The 16,632-nt window shown below is 40.3% G+C and overlaps 1 protein-coding gene across 16 annotated transcripts in view; it reads left to right on the plus strand.

The window, feature by feature from the left end:
* The window catches only part of UNC79 (unc-79 homolog, NALCN channel complex subunit), a 116,973-nt gene that overhangs the window by 48,461 nt on the left and 51,880 nt on the right, over positions 1–16,632 (plus strand). For 12 of the 16 annotated variants that reach the window (XM_069858671.1, XM_069858678.1, XM_069858670.1 and 9 more), the window contains 5 exons: positions 4,644–4,930; positions 8,040–8,222; positions 8,985–9,147; positions 11,990–12,142; positions 15,325–16,548. In XM_069858671.1, the coding sequence (XP_069714772.1) occupies positions 4,644–4,930; positions 8,040–8,222; positions 8,985–9,147; positions 11,990–12,142; positions 15,325–16,548 (2,010 nt within the window). The remainder of the gene's footprint in view (positions 1–4,643; positions 4,931–8,039; positions 8,223–8,984; positions 9,148–11,989; positions 12,143–15,324; positions 16,549–16,632) is intronic. The other 4 variants (XM_069858676.1, XM_069858683.1, XM_069858674.1 and 1 more) reach the window with 3 other exon arrangements.

Below are 16,632 nucleotides of genomic sequence, written 5' to 3' on the forward strand. Positions count from 1 at the left end.
CATGATCTGATATCTTATGTTATATTGTGATATACCTTAAAGTAATTTGAAAGTAAAGGAATGTGATAATAAGGGACACATGAATAAAGAGGTGAACCTGTGGGCAAAAGGCTAGAATGAACTCAGGAATGGTGGCTGTATATTAACTAGCAGGCTATGTGTGCCTGGTGATGTGAGAAGGTTTTTCCTGGGGGACCTCTATGTGTGAGTGGATGTATTTACCTCGTATGTAAGCACACACAAATGCACTTGCATTGTATATGTATGTGCACACATTTTTGAGGGGTAAAACCCACCATAGCCACTGTAAAGATAGGGCTGCCTTAGTTTTGTGTTCTTAGCTTGAATCTGACCAGCTTGATTTGGTATAAGATACCCTATATCATGTTAATAAAGTGAAAGTTTAGTGCAAGCTTAGTATAACGTAAGACCCATTTCTGGCAATAGAGGAAGGTTTTCTGGGCTCTGGAAGTCTAATGACTAAACAGGATCATAGGGTTTTTGTAGATTTAAACAAACAGTTTTCTGTGACTGGATCATCACAGGTTCCTGCATTAGAGGAAAACAGGGGGTGATTGACATTCCTTCGACTTCATCCTTAGGAGAGCTATAACAAACTACTCAGGGTGAAGCTCTGTTCACTGTGTCCTGCTGTAGTTTTCAGTGGTGGTAAAATACGAGAATCAATATTTTAATGCTCCAGAAAATGTAATAGTATTTCTGGAAAGTAAAACGGCAAGAGAAGTCCTGGGAAGTGTCTGTTAACTGGTGTGGGTATTAAAAACACATGGCAAAATTGACCATTTTATCACCAAGCTTATAAATTATGTTGTTCATCAAGTGAAAGTAGAATCATAGAATAGTTAGGATTGGAAGATCATCTAATTCCAACCCCTCTGCCATGGTCAGGGGCATCACACTAGATCAGGTTACCCCAGGCCCCATCCAACCTGGCCTTGAACACCTCCAGGGATGGGGCAGCCACAGCTGCCCTTGACAGCCTGTTCCAGTGTCTCACCACTCTTATGGTGAAGAAGTTCTTTCTAATGCCTAGTCTAAATCTATCCCTCTCCAGTTTATACCTGTTCCTCCTTGTCCTATCACCACAAGCCTTTATGAATAGTCCCTCTCCATCTTTCTTGTAGGCCCCTTTCAGGTACTGGCAGGTTGCTTTAAGATCTCCTCTGAGCCTTCTGTTCTCCGGGCTGAACAAGCCCAACTCTCTCAGCCTGGCCTCATATGGAAGGTGCTCCAGCCCTTGGATCATCTTTGTAGCCCTCCTCTGGACCTGTTCCAACAGCTCCATATGCTTTTTACACTGAGGATTCCAGAACTGGGCACAGTACTCCAGATGAGGTCTTACAAGAGAGGAATAGAGGGGCAGAATCACTTCCCTAGACCTACTGGCCACGCTGCTTTTGATGCAGCCCAGGAGATGGTTGGCCTTCTTTGCAAGGCTGCTCTCAATCATGTCATCCCCCATCCTGTACTAAAAATGGGGATTGCCCCAACCCAGGTGAAGGACCTTGCACTTGGCCTTGTTGAACCTCCTGAGGTTCTCGCAGCCCCACTTCTCCAGCCTGTTCAGATCCCTCTGAATGAAATCCCGTTCTTCCGATGAGGCAACTACACCTTTCCGCTTGACATCATCTGCAGACTTGCTGAGGGTGAGCTCCATCTTGCTGTCAATATCATTGATGAAGGTATTAAACAGCACTGGTCCCAGTATGGACCCCTGAGGGACATAATTTGTTATGGATCTCCATCTGGACTTCAAGCCATTGTTGACTACTCTTTGAATACGACCATCCAACCAGTTTCTTATCCACCGTACCATCCACCCATCAAATCCATATCTCTCCAATTTAGAGAGAAGGATGTTGTGGGGGACCGTGTCAAAGGCTTTACAGAAGTCTGGATATATCACATCCGTCAATTTACCTGTGTCGACTGCTGTGGTTACCCCATCATAGAAAGCCACTAAGTTGATCATACAGGATTTGCCCCTGGTGAAGCGGTGCTGGCTGCCATTAATCACCTCCTTGTCCTCCATGTGCTTTAGCATAGCTTCTAGGAGGATCTGTTCCATGATCTTCCCAGGCACAGAGGTGAGGCTGACAGATCAGTAGTTCTCCGAGTTGTCTTTTCTGCTCTTTTGAAAGATCAGCACAACATTATCCTCCTTCCAGTCACCAGGGACTTCTTCTGATCGCCATGACTTTTCAAATATCATGGAGTGTGACTTGGCAACCACATCAGCCGATTCCCTCAGGACTCTGGGATGCATCTCATAAGTAGAATGAGTTAATATTTTTTAATAATTACTCTTTGGCTTCTACTTAGAGCCCCACAATCCTTTGACTCATTCCATCTTCTTTCCTTCTTTGTTTCTTGGAAAGTCTAATAACATGTAACAGAGATAAAAATAAGTAGGGCTGAAGAAAACAGTCCAGTACCATCTTTATGAAAGTGGTGTATTTTTGATACATTTTAATGGAAAATTTTAACCTGAGTATAAAATGTGGAAAGGTTATTTCTCAGTTGATGTCCACAAGCTAACGTTAAATACTGTATACATTTTTAGTATTCCTCTGAAAATGAAACTTGCTGTATTTCTCATTCTAATTATTTCAGAACTTATTGTTTTCTTTTTTCATCTGGAAATCTTGGGGTCATTTTGAAGGAAGATTTCTGTGAATAAAAGATCCCAGTGAAAAATCTTTGGAATAAAATACATTCTAGAATATGGAGTTCTTTATTTCTTTTTATCAAAATGAGGCCAGTAAAGTTTTACTTTTAACAGAAGAAATTCTGATAGTTGTCTCTCCTAGTTTTCGTTTTCAGCTGTCATAGAAATAGTGGTCTTCTCCTATGCTCAGAAAAACAACCAATCAGACAAAACCCTTTGCTCACCCACCAATAAAACGTAAAATATTTGAAATACAGACACTGCAGTTTTGCTGGTGAAGAACTTAAAATAGATGCAGTTGTACCAGCAAAGGAGTCCCGTGCCAGAATAGCGTGTTACATTGAGAATATGGGTAAATTCAAATAGTTAAATAATGTTTAGTATTTGCTATAAATATATAGCTATGAATTTACATAAACCCCGAGACATGTGGGGAACATGTCGTCTGTTAGAGACTGAATGGATATTAGTTGCTGACAAGTAACCCTAACACAGGCATGCAGGAGCTATTATAAGATTATACTTTAAACTAATCTTGGTTGTAGGGTCTGTCCTGCAAACTTCAACTGTTCTTGGAATAGTAAGGACTGTTTCCAATAGTGGAAAGTATTTACCCTTGAAATGAAAACAAGTAGATGATTTCATAATTCTGCTTCATACCAGCTTTCTTTATCTCAGTTATTCACCGTTGTACAGATTTTTAACCATGGATCAGAAAATACATCAGAACAGTTTACTAACAATTAACTTTAATTGTTAACTGTTATACTGTTTAACGAACAAACTAAAATTAGTAGTTTAATAAAAACTTAATTTTCAAGTATCGCCTCCCCTTGATGCTGCCAAAAGAATATTTTTTGTTCCCTTTATTGACTATCCCGGTAAAAATTATTTTTGCATATATAGAAATTTATTTTGCCTGTAACACATATATAATGCATTTTTCTTATACAGAAGCATTTAATTTAAGTTGCTGTTTTAAAATAGAACACATTGGGATAATATATGTTACTGTGCTTTAGACATGAATTTGTTGAGAATTATTTAATTAGAAGAATCTGATATACTGATGTGTCAAATACCTGCTGCTTTCATAAATTCATTTTCTAATGAATTCTGGAAATGGTAAATGATCTTAGAAGTAACTGGAAAAATGGTATGTTAAACAAATATTAAAGTAGGAAAATGAAGATACTTGCCCAGTCTCCCAACATTATTTGCAGTGTGTCTATTTTGCTTTGGTAGTGATAGCCAGCACCCAAGCTTCCTTGTGCTTTTTAAGTAGCCTCTCATCTTTCACATGATCATATTCCCATGCAAATATTATTTTCATTCAGTGTTTATAAAATCAGGGCTTAGTGGCTTCTCTGGGAAAAAGTCATCAAAGTTTTGATGTAATACATAGTGTCCTAATAAATTATAGTGCCTACATTTTGGCCCAAGTTATTGGAGGGTAATGCGGACTAAGTGCTAAAAGGGGAAGTCTTCGTTCTTTGTTAATCGTTATTTGGTAGAATTTTCTCTGTCCCTACCTTTGCCGTTTTGTACATCCTCCACTGGGAAAGACTAATATTCGCTAACTGTTACTGAGGAAAGACTGAAAACTATGCCAGATGAGAATTTGGTGGCAGTGGGATTTGATTCTCCTTTAATACATAGATGTGAAGGAATACTAACTTTCAGTTTGGCAGAAATGCATTGATATGGGAAGCTGGTTAAACATGGGAAAGCTGAGGAATGGCGTTCAGTGTACGCAGTAGGTGTTAATGTGCTGCTGAGCCTGTGGCAACAGAGGAACAATGCCCTCAGAAATGCATGCGTCTCCTGTGGCTTCACTGTGTATAATTGGGCAGAAATGGAACAATGAACTCTGTAAAAAAAATTCTGTTGTATTCTATACCCTGTTTGCGGTCTTATCCAGTGTCTGATGCCAATGTCTGTCTTGTGCCAATAGGACAACCCTCCCCGGAGAATGATAATACAATAAAAGACCTGCTGCCAGAGGATGCTGGGATTGATCACCAGACTGTCCACCAGCTGATTACCGTGCTAATGAAGTTCATGGCAAAGGATGAGAGTAGCGCTGAGTCAGACATCAGCAGCGCTAAAGCTTTCAACACAGTCAAGCGCCATCTGTATGTCCTACTTGGTTATGATCAGCAGGAAGGATGCTTCATGATTGCACCACAAAAAATGCGTGTTTCGACCTGTTTTAATGCCTTTATAGCTGGAATAGCACAAGTAGGTGATGGCACTTACTGCTTTTTACAGCTATTTCTCGTTGCCTGTTGTTGAAATGGTGGTAGCACAGCCACCTTTGTTACCAAAATAATGACTGAGTACAGTAATCCTTCTTAAACCTTAATACCTCTTCAGTTGGTGAAGGAATTTGGGAACAGGGATGTCTGCTTGTTCCTTACTCTTAGAAGGCTCCAGGTAGCTGAATCAAGTGCCTTCTGAAGGTTTTTCCTTTGTAGTTAAAAAGTACATAGCTAAATAGAAATATGCTAATTTATAATTAATTATAATTTCCAACTAGTACTCTAAACTTGTTGCATCATTGGCACATAGGTAACAGTTTCATGTGTGCGCAGGCTTGCAAATACTACCACTGTATGAAGAAATGGAGAATGCTCCAAACCTCTTTGCCTAACCTTTCACTGTCTTACTTTCCTTATGTGTCATTTATTCCTTTCCTGTTCAGGAAGACCTGGAACGCATGTGCTCTTGCTTGTTGCCCTGCGTGAATGATCTATGAACAATTTGATGTTCTTCACTTTGCAGGAGACTCTTTCTCCTTCTTTCTTGGAGTGCACCAGGACTTTGTTCTCCCTTTCTTAGGGAGTCCTGCTGCCATGGTGAACTGCCTGTAACTGAGCACATCCTTGCCTTGTGCTTTCTTTTCTCTGTCTTGTAAGGCAGACCATAATTTCGTACCTCACAGGGCTCTTCTAAGGCTCAGTTAATTCTTCCTGATAGAGTAGTTGGTGATGCTAGACTGAAAAACATTTCACGCTTGCAAAGTATTCTTATTATTTGCAATGAAGTATCATCATCGTTTCCACACTTTTTCCTTATCACAGTCTTTCATAAAGGATTACCTTAGGTGAGAGAGGACTGATTTCAGATCTTCCCCTGCCCCAGCACAACTGGCCACTGTAACCTTCAAACATTGCTGTCCTGGCCTTTTCTGTGTCCACAACTGTTATCAGAATTTTCTGATTTGTACATTGGAATCAGTGATTTTTCAAAGTCATTGATTTTCAGAAGTCCTGCTTACTGCAGCTCTGTGTATCAGCCCTGCCTTTCCTCTTCTGCCTTTAAAATGTCTCAGGATAGCCCAGTTCACCATTTCTATTTGAAAAGCTTACTGGTTGAATGCTGACTCCCATGATGTCAAATGGAGTTTGAGAACTTCAATAAGCGAGGATTTTTCTCGGTGTATCAGACATCAAAACTTTAATTTATATTTGCAAGGGATTTTTCTTTTCTTTGCTGTAGGGCTGCTTTGCTGCAAGATAAATGCTGTTTGCAATCTGAAGATGTGTTTATGGAGTGAAAACTCAGCATGGAGCTCTTAAGAGATCTATTTCAGATACGCTTCCTCCTCTGGTCATAAATATTTGCTTTCCCCAATCAACTCTACAAGGATTGGAATTAGTCTGACTTGCTATTTCATTGGTTTTGATTATAGGCTTGAGGTTGGCTCAAAAAAAAAAAAAAGAATAATCGAATGTCTTAGTATTTTGCAGCATAAAATCTGAGTATTTCGAGTTCTTGAAAGCATAAAATGCCTTTTTGTCTCCTTAGCAGTGGAAGTGGGGAAGTTTTGGTGCTTGCGGTCAGTGTGGTATTGCCCCGCATGGTGGCAATGTTGTACAAGCCTGTGGGAGCTGGGAAGCCAGCAGCGCTGGGCTCTGCTCAGCACCGCAGCCTGAGCTCTGCTTAACATTTACAGCATCATTTATTCCAGATCTTCTCGTGACAGCTTAAAAAATGGGTCTGCTCAGTTTAAGACAGTATGTGCTGTTATAACACAGGGCTCTGTCTTCCTTGTATGGATGAGTTCTTTTCTAACCATGCTACGTAACTGTGTCTCATTGTGAGGGGACAACGCATTGCAGGGTAGGACCATATTTGGTGATTACTTATCATCTGTTCAACCGCCTAACCCTAGATGGATAGACATGGGATTCATCTATTCAGCTCTATGCATGTAGCACAAAAATTTGAAACAACAGCACATCAAAGTAGAGAATTTTACAGGGAGAAACCTCCAGTCAATTTGTTCAGGAGGGAACCCGACAGAGGAGTTCTGTTCTTGTAAATTAGGCTTATCCCCTTGTTCTAATAAGAACAAAACCAAAAAAATGGAATACAGACCTGAAAGAAATGGGTGATTGGGATGAAACTGGTATTTGTATCTGCTTAGATTATTTGTGTCTGCTAGCATTCCTGATAAAGCACTAAATTTGCTGAAACTGCAGAATATGTTAGATCTTGAGTGATGTGTTGGAGCTTGCTTGACCTACTGTTCTACCTTCCTGGGTGTCAACCCAGTATAGGTCCGTGTCAGAGACAGAGGCTTTGTGGATCCTTGTTATGGTTGAGTTTAGCTGCTGATTTAAGGATATTAGCTATTTTTATTTATAGCCATATGCTGTAAGACTGGTGAGGAGATAATGAAAAATACCAGTGCAGTTTGAATTGAAAACATGGTTGTGTCAGGGCAGTGAGAACATACACCAACCTAGCACGTTTAATTAGGTTTATTCTTGAATCCTTTAGGATTTGCATGTGTCTGACCTTTGCCATAGTGAAGAGTGGAATTCTTTTCTCATTACCTGATTCCAGAACTTGGGGCTTAAAAAGCCCGCAGCAGTTAATGTTGCAAGCCTGATGAGAAGATAATGAAAACTGACAATGCAGTGTTAATACAAAACCCCCAAATAATGAAAATGCTCCCCCCGCTCCCAAACCCCACAATTACATCTTATCTGTTAAACATGGGATATACCTAATATGGTTTTATCTGTTGAAGCATGGTCAACTTATGCTGTAATACAAGGCTATCCCAGCATGATATAGTTTATGAACTTGCCAATGTATGTTAAAATTTAGACTGGAGAATGAAAGGCTTTGAGAACACATGTTCTTTTGTTTCATTTTACCTATCTAGCTAAAATGAGAACCTGGCAAGCTGGCAGAAAGTTTCTAACTGATAATGAGACTTCCTTAAAAATGTCTAGGTTTTTTTCCACTTAATACAGTTGAGGCATTAGTAATTTTACTTTTCGACAGTGATGAATTTGATTTTGGTGGCTAATGCCTGTGTGGATATTCTTTTCAGGTGATGGACTATAACATCAACCTGGGAAAACACCTTCTTCCCTTGGTGGTGCAGGTGCTGAAATATTGCACTTGCCCTCAGCTAAGACATTACTTTCAGCAGCCTCCTCGTTGCTCCCTCTGGTCCCTCAAACCTCACATTCGACAGATGTGGTTAAAGGCTTTGCTTGTCATTCTCTATAAGGTGAGTGGCCTTACAAAGGTACTGTCCACCTTAATTTCAAGTTACAGTATAATTTTTTTATTACAGGGAGCAAACTGTACTGCAAGTGAAAGGAACACTGTTCTTTGACTTGATTACTCACTGTATTTAGTTTCAGTGTCTGAAGGACTTAAACTTTCATCTGTGCTACGGACCTGTTACTTCTGCTTTTTATATTGTCTTACACATGGTTACCTGAAAGAGAAAAATATGGTTTTGAGAATAGGAAAATGATATATAGGGTTCCAGTGAATAGTATTTTGAGTAACAGAGTTAATTTTTAAAAAATGGGGTATGTTTAAAAATTTTGAGGGTCAGCTTAACAGCTTGTATTCTTTAGTTAAGTGGTGTTTTTTAGGGAGTGTTGTTAAAATATAATATGTTTTTATGCACTAAATTGGAGCTGCGAATACTTTTGATAGGCTTAACAAAGGTCTGTGGTATACAAGGAAGTGGTCACATGCTGATTGAAATTGAGTATTTGGAGAACAGTTATGATGAGACACCTTTTGCATTATTATTAGTAGTTGATTTTGTTACATAAAAATAAAGAAAAAAATGTATTAAATCTTTTTTTTAAAAAAATAATTCTGTGTACATTGCTGAGAACAGTCCTGCTTCTTATGATGTATTTAGAAATGTATGGTCAAAGGAAGGCAATATTCTTGCGATTTTACTGCCTAAACATGTATCCAAGGAGAAAAGTTAGGTTTTAAGCTGAAGTTCTTTTCTTTCACTGAACAGTACCCCTACAGAGACTGTGAAATCAGCAAGATTGTGCTTCACCTAATCCACATCACAGTCAATACCCTCAATGCTCAATATCACAGCTGCAAGCCCCATGCAACTGCTGGTCCTTTGTATAGTGACAACAGTAACATAAGCCGATACAGCGAAAAGGAAAAAGGTACTTTTAAAATTTTTATGATAGGAATTCATTTAATTCATTAAGTCTTGCAGATGTTGTAGAAATAGGTAAATATGTTCTAAATAAATACTCAGAATCAAGTCCAAGGTGTAACCTATCTGAGCGGTAATAGCCATCTCCAGTAAAAGAAATTCTGCTGTAGTCAAAGCATAGCAAAGCAGTCTTAACTTGTCTTGAAAAGAGTGTGCCTTAGTACACCAGGAATTAATAGTTCAGTTACTGTGCCTGCATAGTCTTTGGCCCTTCTATGATAATATTAACTGATCAGGCCTATGCACAAGTTATGCAACCAGCCTGACACTGTGTTCTGATTATGCTTTATAATAATGTGGCAGAATAGCAAATAGTTGATGTTGAAAAGAGAAAATGGTTAATTAAGTCTATAGATTGCTTTTCTCTATAAAAGGAGCTGAAGTTGACTAGATTGCATGGATATATGTATGATGTTGATTGCTAAAGGCAGAAGAGAATGGTTTAATCCTCAGAGTCTGCTTTCGACTCTTAAGTCTGTATGTGCTTGCTATCTGGCAGCAGAGGTACTGTGATGGTGTGAACTCATGTAAGGTTGGGGCTTGAAATAACATCGTGTTGCCAAGTGTGGTTCCTTACAGTTGTGAGGTTTACTATGTGGTAAGTATTTATGATCAAAGTTAAACAGGTTCTTTAGATTTCAGTCTGTAGCTGCTTTTCAACTACTTTGCCTTATAGCTGCTTTTTTGCTTTTTACATTCTCCTTCTCAGTCTGTGTGCAGCACACAGACTTCTTGATGAAGGAGCACTTTTTATGCATGTCAGTCCCTCTTCCTCTTTTGCTGCTTGTTGCTCGTAAAAAGATACCCAGTAGAACAAGGACACAAAACTTGAAGTAAACACCCTATTACACAGTCTAGCAAGTTAAAGCAATCTGAAAATGGATTTAAATGATGTATTGCATATTCTCATCCGGATGGACATTTTGTATTGCCAGAGGAAGGCTAAGAGGGTTCAGATAACTGAACTTAATATGAATTTTTCTTTTTTTGAATGGAATTAATGAGTTAATTCACAATTATTTAAGAATGCTGAGAGTAGTAACAATACAATTATGAAATGCGTTCAACTTCAGTATTGATTCAGAGATGTTCCTAAGACGAAGTGAGGTACATTAATACCCAGCTTGCTGTTCACAACAAGTGCCGAGCCAGGTTTTGAAAACGTGGTGTTCCAGTCCTGTGTCCAACACTAGTTCTGTGGGTGGCCTCGTATCTCACTTTGTGTCTTTTCCCTATGTTTAAAGTAAGGAGAATAATATTTACTTGCTTTCCAGAGCTGTTGTGAAGGGCTTTGGGCTGCTCAGAGGTAGAGGACCATAAGTGGGCAAATTTTACTATGTAAATGCTCTCTTAATCATAGGGCTGATTCTCCTGCTTTGCTGAAGCACTGCAGAAAAAAGAGGATGTAGAAAAGTTTTCTTCCACCTGCAAGAAGCAGCCAGTATAATTTCCATAAAAACTTGAAAAGCTGAAGCCTTTCCCACTGTTTCTAAGGAGGCTTGTTTAGTCTCTGGTCAGGTAGCATATGTGCTGCTGTCGTCATCAAAGGTGGTGTTTAGATGAGCAATGGATGAGGATTTCATTTTCAGGCAGAATGAATCCCTATGCTAAAGGTGGATATTCCCAATGTTGAACCTTCTTCCTAATTTTTCTGGCAAACTTTTTTGTGGGGAATGTGACTGTTGTAGAGCTGATGATAAAACTTGTGAGAAGATGCATTTGTTGCCAAGGGGAAGAAAGAGTTAGACACATATGACACATTGTTAAAAGTGATCTCCTAACTATACTAAACCCAGTCCCTGTAGAAATTCTTACTATCAACTTTGAATTTTCTGGATTCATCTTATCAACTAGGTATTTTATCCCTGGTGCTTTCATACTGCAGTTCATCGCTTCTAGTACATGTAGTAGAAACGCCTCAAATTTCAGAGCTGAATATATTAATGGTTTTGGCCATTCTAACACTTTGGCTTACTTGTCTTTTCATTCCCAGACACCAAATGCATTTTCTTTCCATGTTTGCTTACTAGAATAAACAAGGCAGACTTTTTTATTTCTTCTCTTGAGTGCTCTATTTTCTGTTTTTTTACAGTAGTGTTTCTTATTTCCTTGGAGGTCAATCACTAGACACAGTAGATATGAGTTTTTCCTTTTTCTTATTTCCTTTTCTTAATAGACATTTCATACAGGTGATGTGGTTATTTTTTGATGAATAGATTTGAATCTTTCTTACTCTGCCATTTTCAACCAGCAGGTCTCTAATTAAAGCATAATGTTTTACTATTACTACTCAGATCAATAATTTCGTAATTCATGCAATTAGGTCTTATTTAATTACTATTACCAGCCTCCCAAGATTATCCATTTCTTCTTTTTGTCACCTTCCTGGTTTATTATAGACCTTGCAGTTTCTTGTAGTAATTTTGATCTTCGGTTTGCCATTTCTCAGTGAGCGGTATAGAAGTTATTTACTCAACTCAGTATCCAGATATATTCTATTTCTTCCATCTAAAGTATCTGTACTATTAGCAGAAAGGATCAGTTTAGAATGGTAAAAATTTTTATATACTTTGTTGCATTGTTACCCATTTTTCTTTCATCTCTGTCCTTTCTGACCTTAATTGGATATGTAACAAGAATAGCAAAGTTATACCTGGGCTATACATTTTCTCACAATAGTTGGATGATTTTTCATTTTCAAATTCAAGTTTAATTGTTTTGTTACACAGACAGCTTTTCATTCAAGGAATTGCACTCTCTTAAGAGTAATAAATTTTTTCTTTCTCCAGCAGAGGAAGACAGTGTTTTTGATGAATCTGATATTCATGATACACCAACTGGACCTTGCAATAAAGAATCTCAAACTTTCTTTGCAAGACTGAAAAGAATTGGTGGCAGCAAAATGGTGAAATATCAACCAGTTGAGATGAATGCTCAGAGAAGTATGAATTGTTCTTTTGCTATAAACTCATGTGGAAATACAATTTCCTAATCTTAGTTTCAAACTACCACCTTTCTCTGTAGTTTGTTGCACTGCCTAATTTGAATACAAGGACTCTGTCTGACTTTTGAGAGTAGGTACTCCTCATTTCCCTGAATAAATTCTCCTACAGAAGTCTTAGAGAAGACACTCCAAATAAAAGTATACAAAATCAGCAATCGTTTCCTGAAACTTTAAGATCTTTTGAGTGTAAAAATGTTTAAAAGGATTTGTTGCAATTATCTTCTACCATTGGGCCGAAAGTTTTTAGTTCTTTTTATTTTACCCAGAAATTATTTTTTTGATAGGCTAAGCAAATTTGCTGCTGCAAATAGTAAAGTTTTCCATTGGTAAAAAGAGTCATTTTGTGGTTTCAAAAATAGGAAGCATTTTGTTTTCAAATTTAGGTTTCTGAAATGAATACCCCCAAAATTGAAAAGATTTATACCACCACCTGCCCGCCTTTATTTTTTTTTTTTTTCAAATGTTTGCCTGCGGAGGGAATGATTCTGACTAGAGCAAACGTCTATTTTTACTTTTCTCACTGCTTTTTTTTGCATAGTGATTCATATGTGGAGCCTTTTGAAACATGGGGTATGGTAATCATAGAATCATAGAATAACCAGGTTGGAAGAGACCCACCAGATCATCGAGTCCAACCATTCCTATCAAACACTAAACCATTCTCCTTAGCACCTCATCCACCCATGACTTAAACAACTCCAGGGAAGGTGACTCAACCACCTCCCTGGGCAGCCTGTTCCAGTTCCCAATGACCCCTTCTGTGAAGAATTTTTTCCTAATGTCCAGCCTAAAACTCCCCTGGTGGAGCTTGAGGCCATTCCCTCTTGTCCTGTCCCCTGTCACTTGGGAGAAGAGGCCAGCACCCTCCTCTCTACAACCTCCCTTCAGGTAGTTGTAGAGAGCAATGAGGTCTCCCCTCAGCCTCCTCTTCTCCAGGCTAAACAACCCCAGCTCTCTCAGCCGCTCCTCGTAAGACCTGCTCTCCAGCCCCCTCACCAGCTTTGTTGCTCTTCTCTGGACTCGCTCCAGAGCCTCAACATCCTTCTTGTGGTGAGGGGCCCAGAACTCAACACAGGATTCGAGGAGCAGTCTCACCAGTGCCGAGTACAGTGGGAGAATAACCTCCCTGGACCTGCTGGTCACGCCATTTCTGATACAAGCCAAGATGCCATTGGCCTTTTTGGCCACCTGGGCACACTGCTGGCTCATGTTCAGTTGCTGTCAACCAACACCCCCAGGTCCCTCTCCTCCAGGCAGCTTTCTAGCCAGACTTCTCCTAGTCTGTAGCACTGCACAGGGTTGTTGTGCCCCAAGTGCAGGACCCGGCATTTGGCTTTGTTAAACCTCATGCCATTGGACTCTTCCCAGCGGTCCAGCCTGTCCAGATCCCTTTGCAGAGCCTCCCTACCCTCCAGCAGATCAACACTTCCACCCAGCTTAGTGTCGTCCGCAAACTTGCTAAGGGTGCACTCAATGCCTTCATCCAGGTCATTGATAAAGACATTGAACAGGGCTGGACCCAGCACTGAGCCCTGGGGAGCCCCACTTGTCACTGGCCTCCAGCTGGATTTCACACCATTTCCCACCACTCTCTGGGCCCGGCCATCCAGCCAATTTTCCACCCAGGAGAGTGTGCGCCTGTCCAGGCCAGAGGCTGACAGTTTCTCAAGCAGAATGCTGTGAGAAACTGTGTCAAAGGCTTTACTGAAGTCCAGGAAGACCACATCCACAGCCTTTCCCTCATCCAGCAGCCGAGTCCCTTTGTCATAGAAGGCGATCAGGTTAGTTTGGCAAGACCTGCCTTTTGTGAACCCGTGTTGACTGGGCCTGATCACCCGGTTCTCTTGCATGTGCTTCATGGTAGCACTCAAGATCACCTGCTCCATGACTTTCCCTGGCACTGAGGTCAGACTGACAGGCCTGTAGTTCCCTGGGTCCTCCCTGCGACCCTTCTTGCAGATGGGCACAACATCAGCCAGCCTCCAGTCCGGTGGGACTTCCCCAGTCTTCCAGGACTGTTGGAAGATGATGGAAAGGGGTTTGGCCAGCACAGCCGCCAGCTCCTTCAATACCCTAGGGTGAATCCCGTCCGGCCCCATAGACTTGTGGGTGTCTAGTCGGGCTAGCAAGGCTCTGACCACCTCCTCTTGGATCACGGGAGCCTCATTATGCTCCTCTAGCTCCTGGGTTTGTACACAGACGGAACGACCCTCCTTACAACTAAAGACTGAGGCAAAGAAGGCATTAAGTACCTCAGCCTTTTCCTCATCCCCTGTCACTGTTGTTCCTTCTGTGTCCAATAGGGACTGTATGGTCTCCCTAGTCCTCCTTTTATTATTTATTATTTATGATCAGTGATATTCTGTTTTGTGTGAAAATGTTTCTTCCATAACAGCAACAGTGATAACCTAAATTGCTTTCAATGAATGTATTCATATAGTAAAATGTCAACACAGTGGTAGTACCAGCAAGTATAACCGTGCTTACTTGTGACTGCGTGGTGTGATAGTTGGTAGACTGCTGGGGTCTAGGATCACTGGGAGAAAAATTCTCTGAACACCTGCCTGATCTCAGGCTCATTCTGCCACATCCTCACTGCTATTGCTACCTTTGCTTCTTAAATTAAAAGCATTCATTTTAAGCCCACTTTGCTCCAGTAAATAACATGTAGATGTCCTCTAATATACACTGATGTCTAAATTATGTCCACAATGCTGTAGTCCAAATTTATTTTGAAACCTCTTTAGAGTGGTCTCTGTAGCTTATGTCTTCTTCCAGCTCTCATGCCTGATGTAGCCATCCCAAGTATCTGTGGAAATTACTTGCCTGTGCTATCTTCTATTCCATGCATAAGTTTAAGCAGTCTGTCTTCAGGGTATGTCTGTCCAGGACAAGTGTAATTTGGAGAGAATTTAGATAAACCCTGTTATCCAAATAGTTGGTTATTTTGTCGTTCACAGTAAAAATCCGGAATGTGGCTCAGAGGTTAAAGCAAAATTAAGACAGTTTTGACTAATACTGTGTTTATATTTGAAATGCCAGTCATGTTGAATTGTGAGATAAAGATATCTGCTAGAAGTTTCCAGCTGAGGTAATATTAGCTCTTTCTGTTTTTATCAGGTGAAATAGAACTGGCTGAATATAGAGAGACAGGGGCCTTGCAAGACAGTATTCTACGCTGTGTGAGAGAAGAAAGCATTCAGAAGAAAAAACTGCGGTCTCTAAAACAAAAGTCTCTTGATATAGGGAATGCAGACTCCCTGTTGTTTTCATTAGATGAACATCGCAGGAAGTCCTGCATAGACCGGTGCGACTTAGAAAAACCACCTGTCACTGCTGCTTATGCCATACACCGGCAGAGTGATTATGGACGATCTCGGCAGAATTCTTCTACTAAAGCTGAAAATACAGAAGCACAAGAAAATCTTCCTCCTACAGAGAGTTTCCAGGAAACACGAAGACCTGTCATACCAGAGGTTAGGTTAAACTGCATGGAAGCCTACGAAGTGAAAGTTGACTCTCCAGTTAAACCTACTAGTCCTAAGGAAGATTTAGATCTGATAGATTTGTCCTCTGACTCAACGTCAGGTCCCGAAAAGCATTCAGTACTCTCCACTTCAGACAGTGACTCTTTAGTCTTTGAACCGCTTCCTCCACTTAGAATAGTGGAGAGTGATGAAGAAGAAGAAACAACAAACCAGCTGAATGATGAGGCCTCTGGCAAAACTGCTGCATCATCGCCCTCAACTCCTATCCATGTCTCTGCGCTCAGTCTCAGCACAACTCCTCTGGTCCAGTTCAGCACTGAAGATTGCTCCAAAGACTTTAGCTCTAAGGATACAAGCAACAATGCCTCAGCAGAAATAAAAGAGGTCCTTTCTACGTCTCCAAAAGATCAAAAGGACTCTTCAGAATTAGTCAAGCCAGAAGAACATCAGGATGTGTCCTGTGGGAATCCACTAACGCTGAAACAGAAAAGGGACCTGCTGCAGAAGTCATTTGCCCTTCCAGAAATTTCCCTTGATGATAACTCTGAGCTCAATGTGGAGGAAATTAAACCGATTGGAGCAATTCCAAGCCCAAATGTAAAAACAGTCCATATTAAAGTTCCTGAAGATTCTGAAAATCAAACAGAAAATGATAAACCTGATATCAACACAGAGTCTGATACTGAACAAAATGTGGAGCAGAAACAAGAAGAGGAGGCTGAGGAGTCGGAATTTAAGATTCAGATTGTGCCTCGCCAAAGGAAGCAGAGGAAGATTGCTGTGAGTGCTATTCAGAGAGAATACCTGGACATTTCCTTTAACATCCTTGACAAGCTGGGAGAGCAGAAGGAGGCAGGTGAGTTCAATCACTGACTCAATCAAAAATGCTTATTGTTGTGTGAAGGTTTTAGTAACACACCAGCGCAGGGAGAAATGTAGA

The sequence above is a fragment of the Phaenicophaeus curvirostris genome, chromosome 5 (genome assembly GCF_032191515.1).
Source record: "Phaenicophaeus curvirostris isolate KB17595 chromosome 5, BPBGC_Pcur_1.0, whole genome shotgun sequence".
NCBI lineage: Eukaryota > Metazoa > Chordata > Aves > Cuculiformes > Cuculidae > Phaenicophaeus > Phaenicophaeus curvirostris.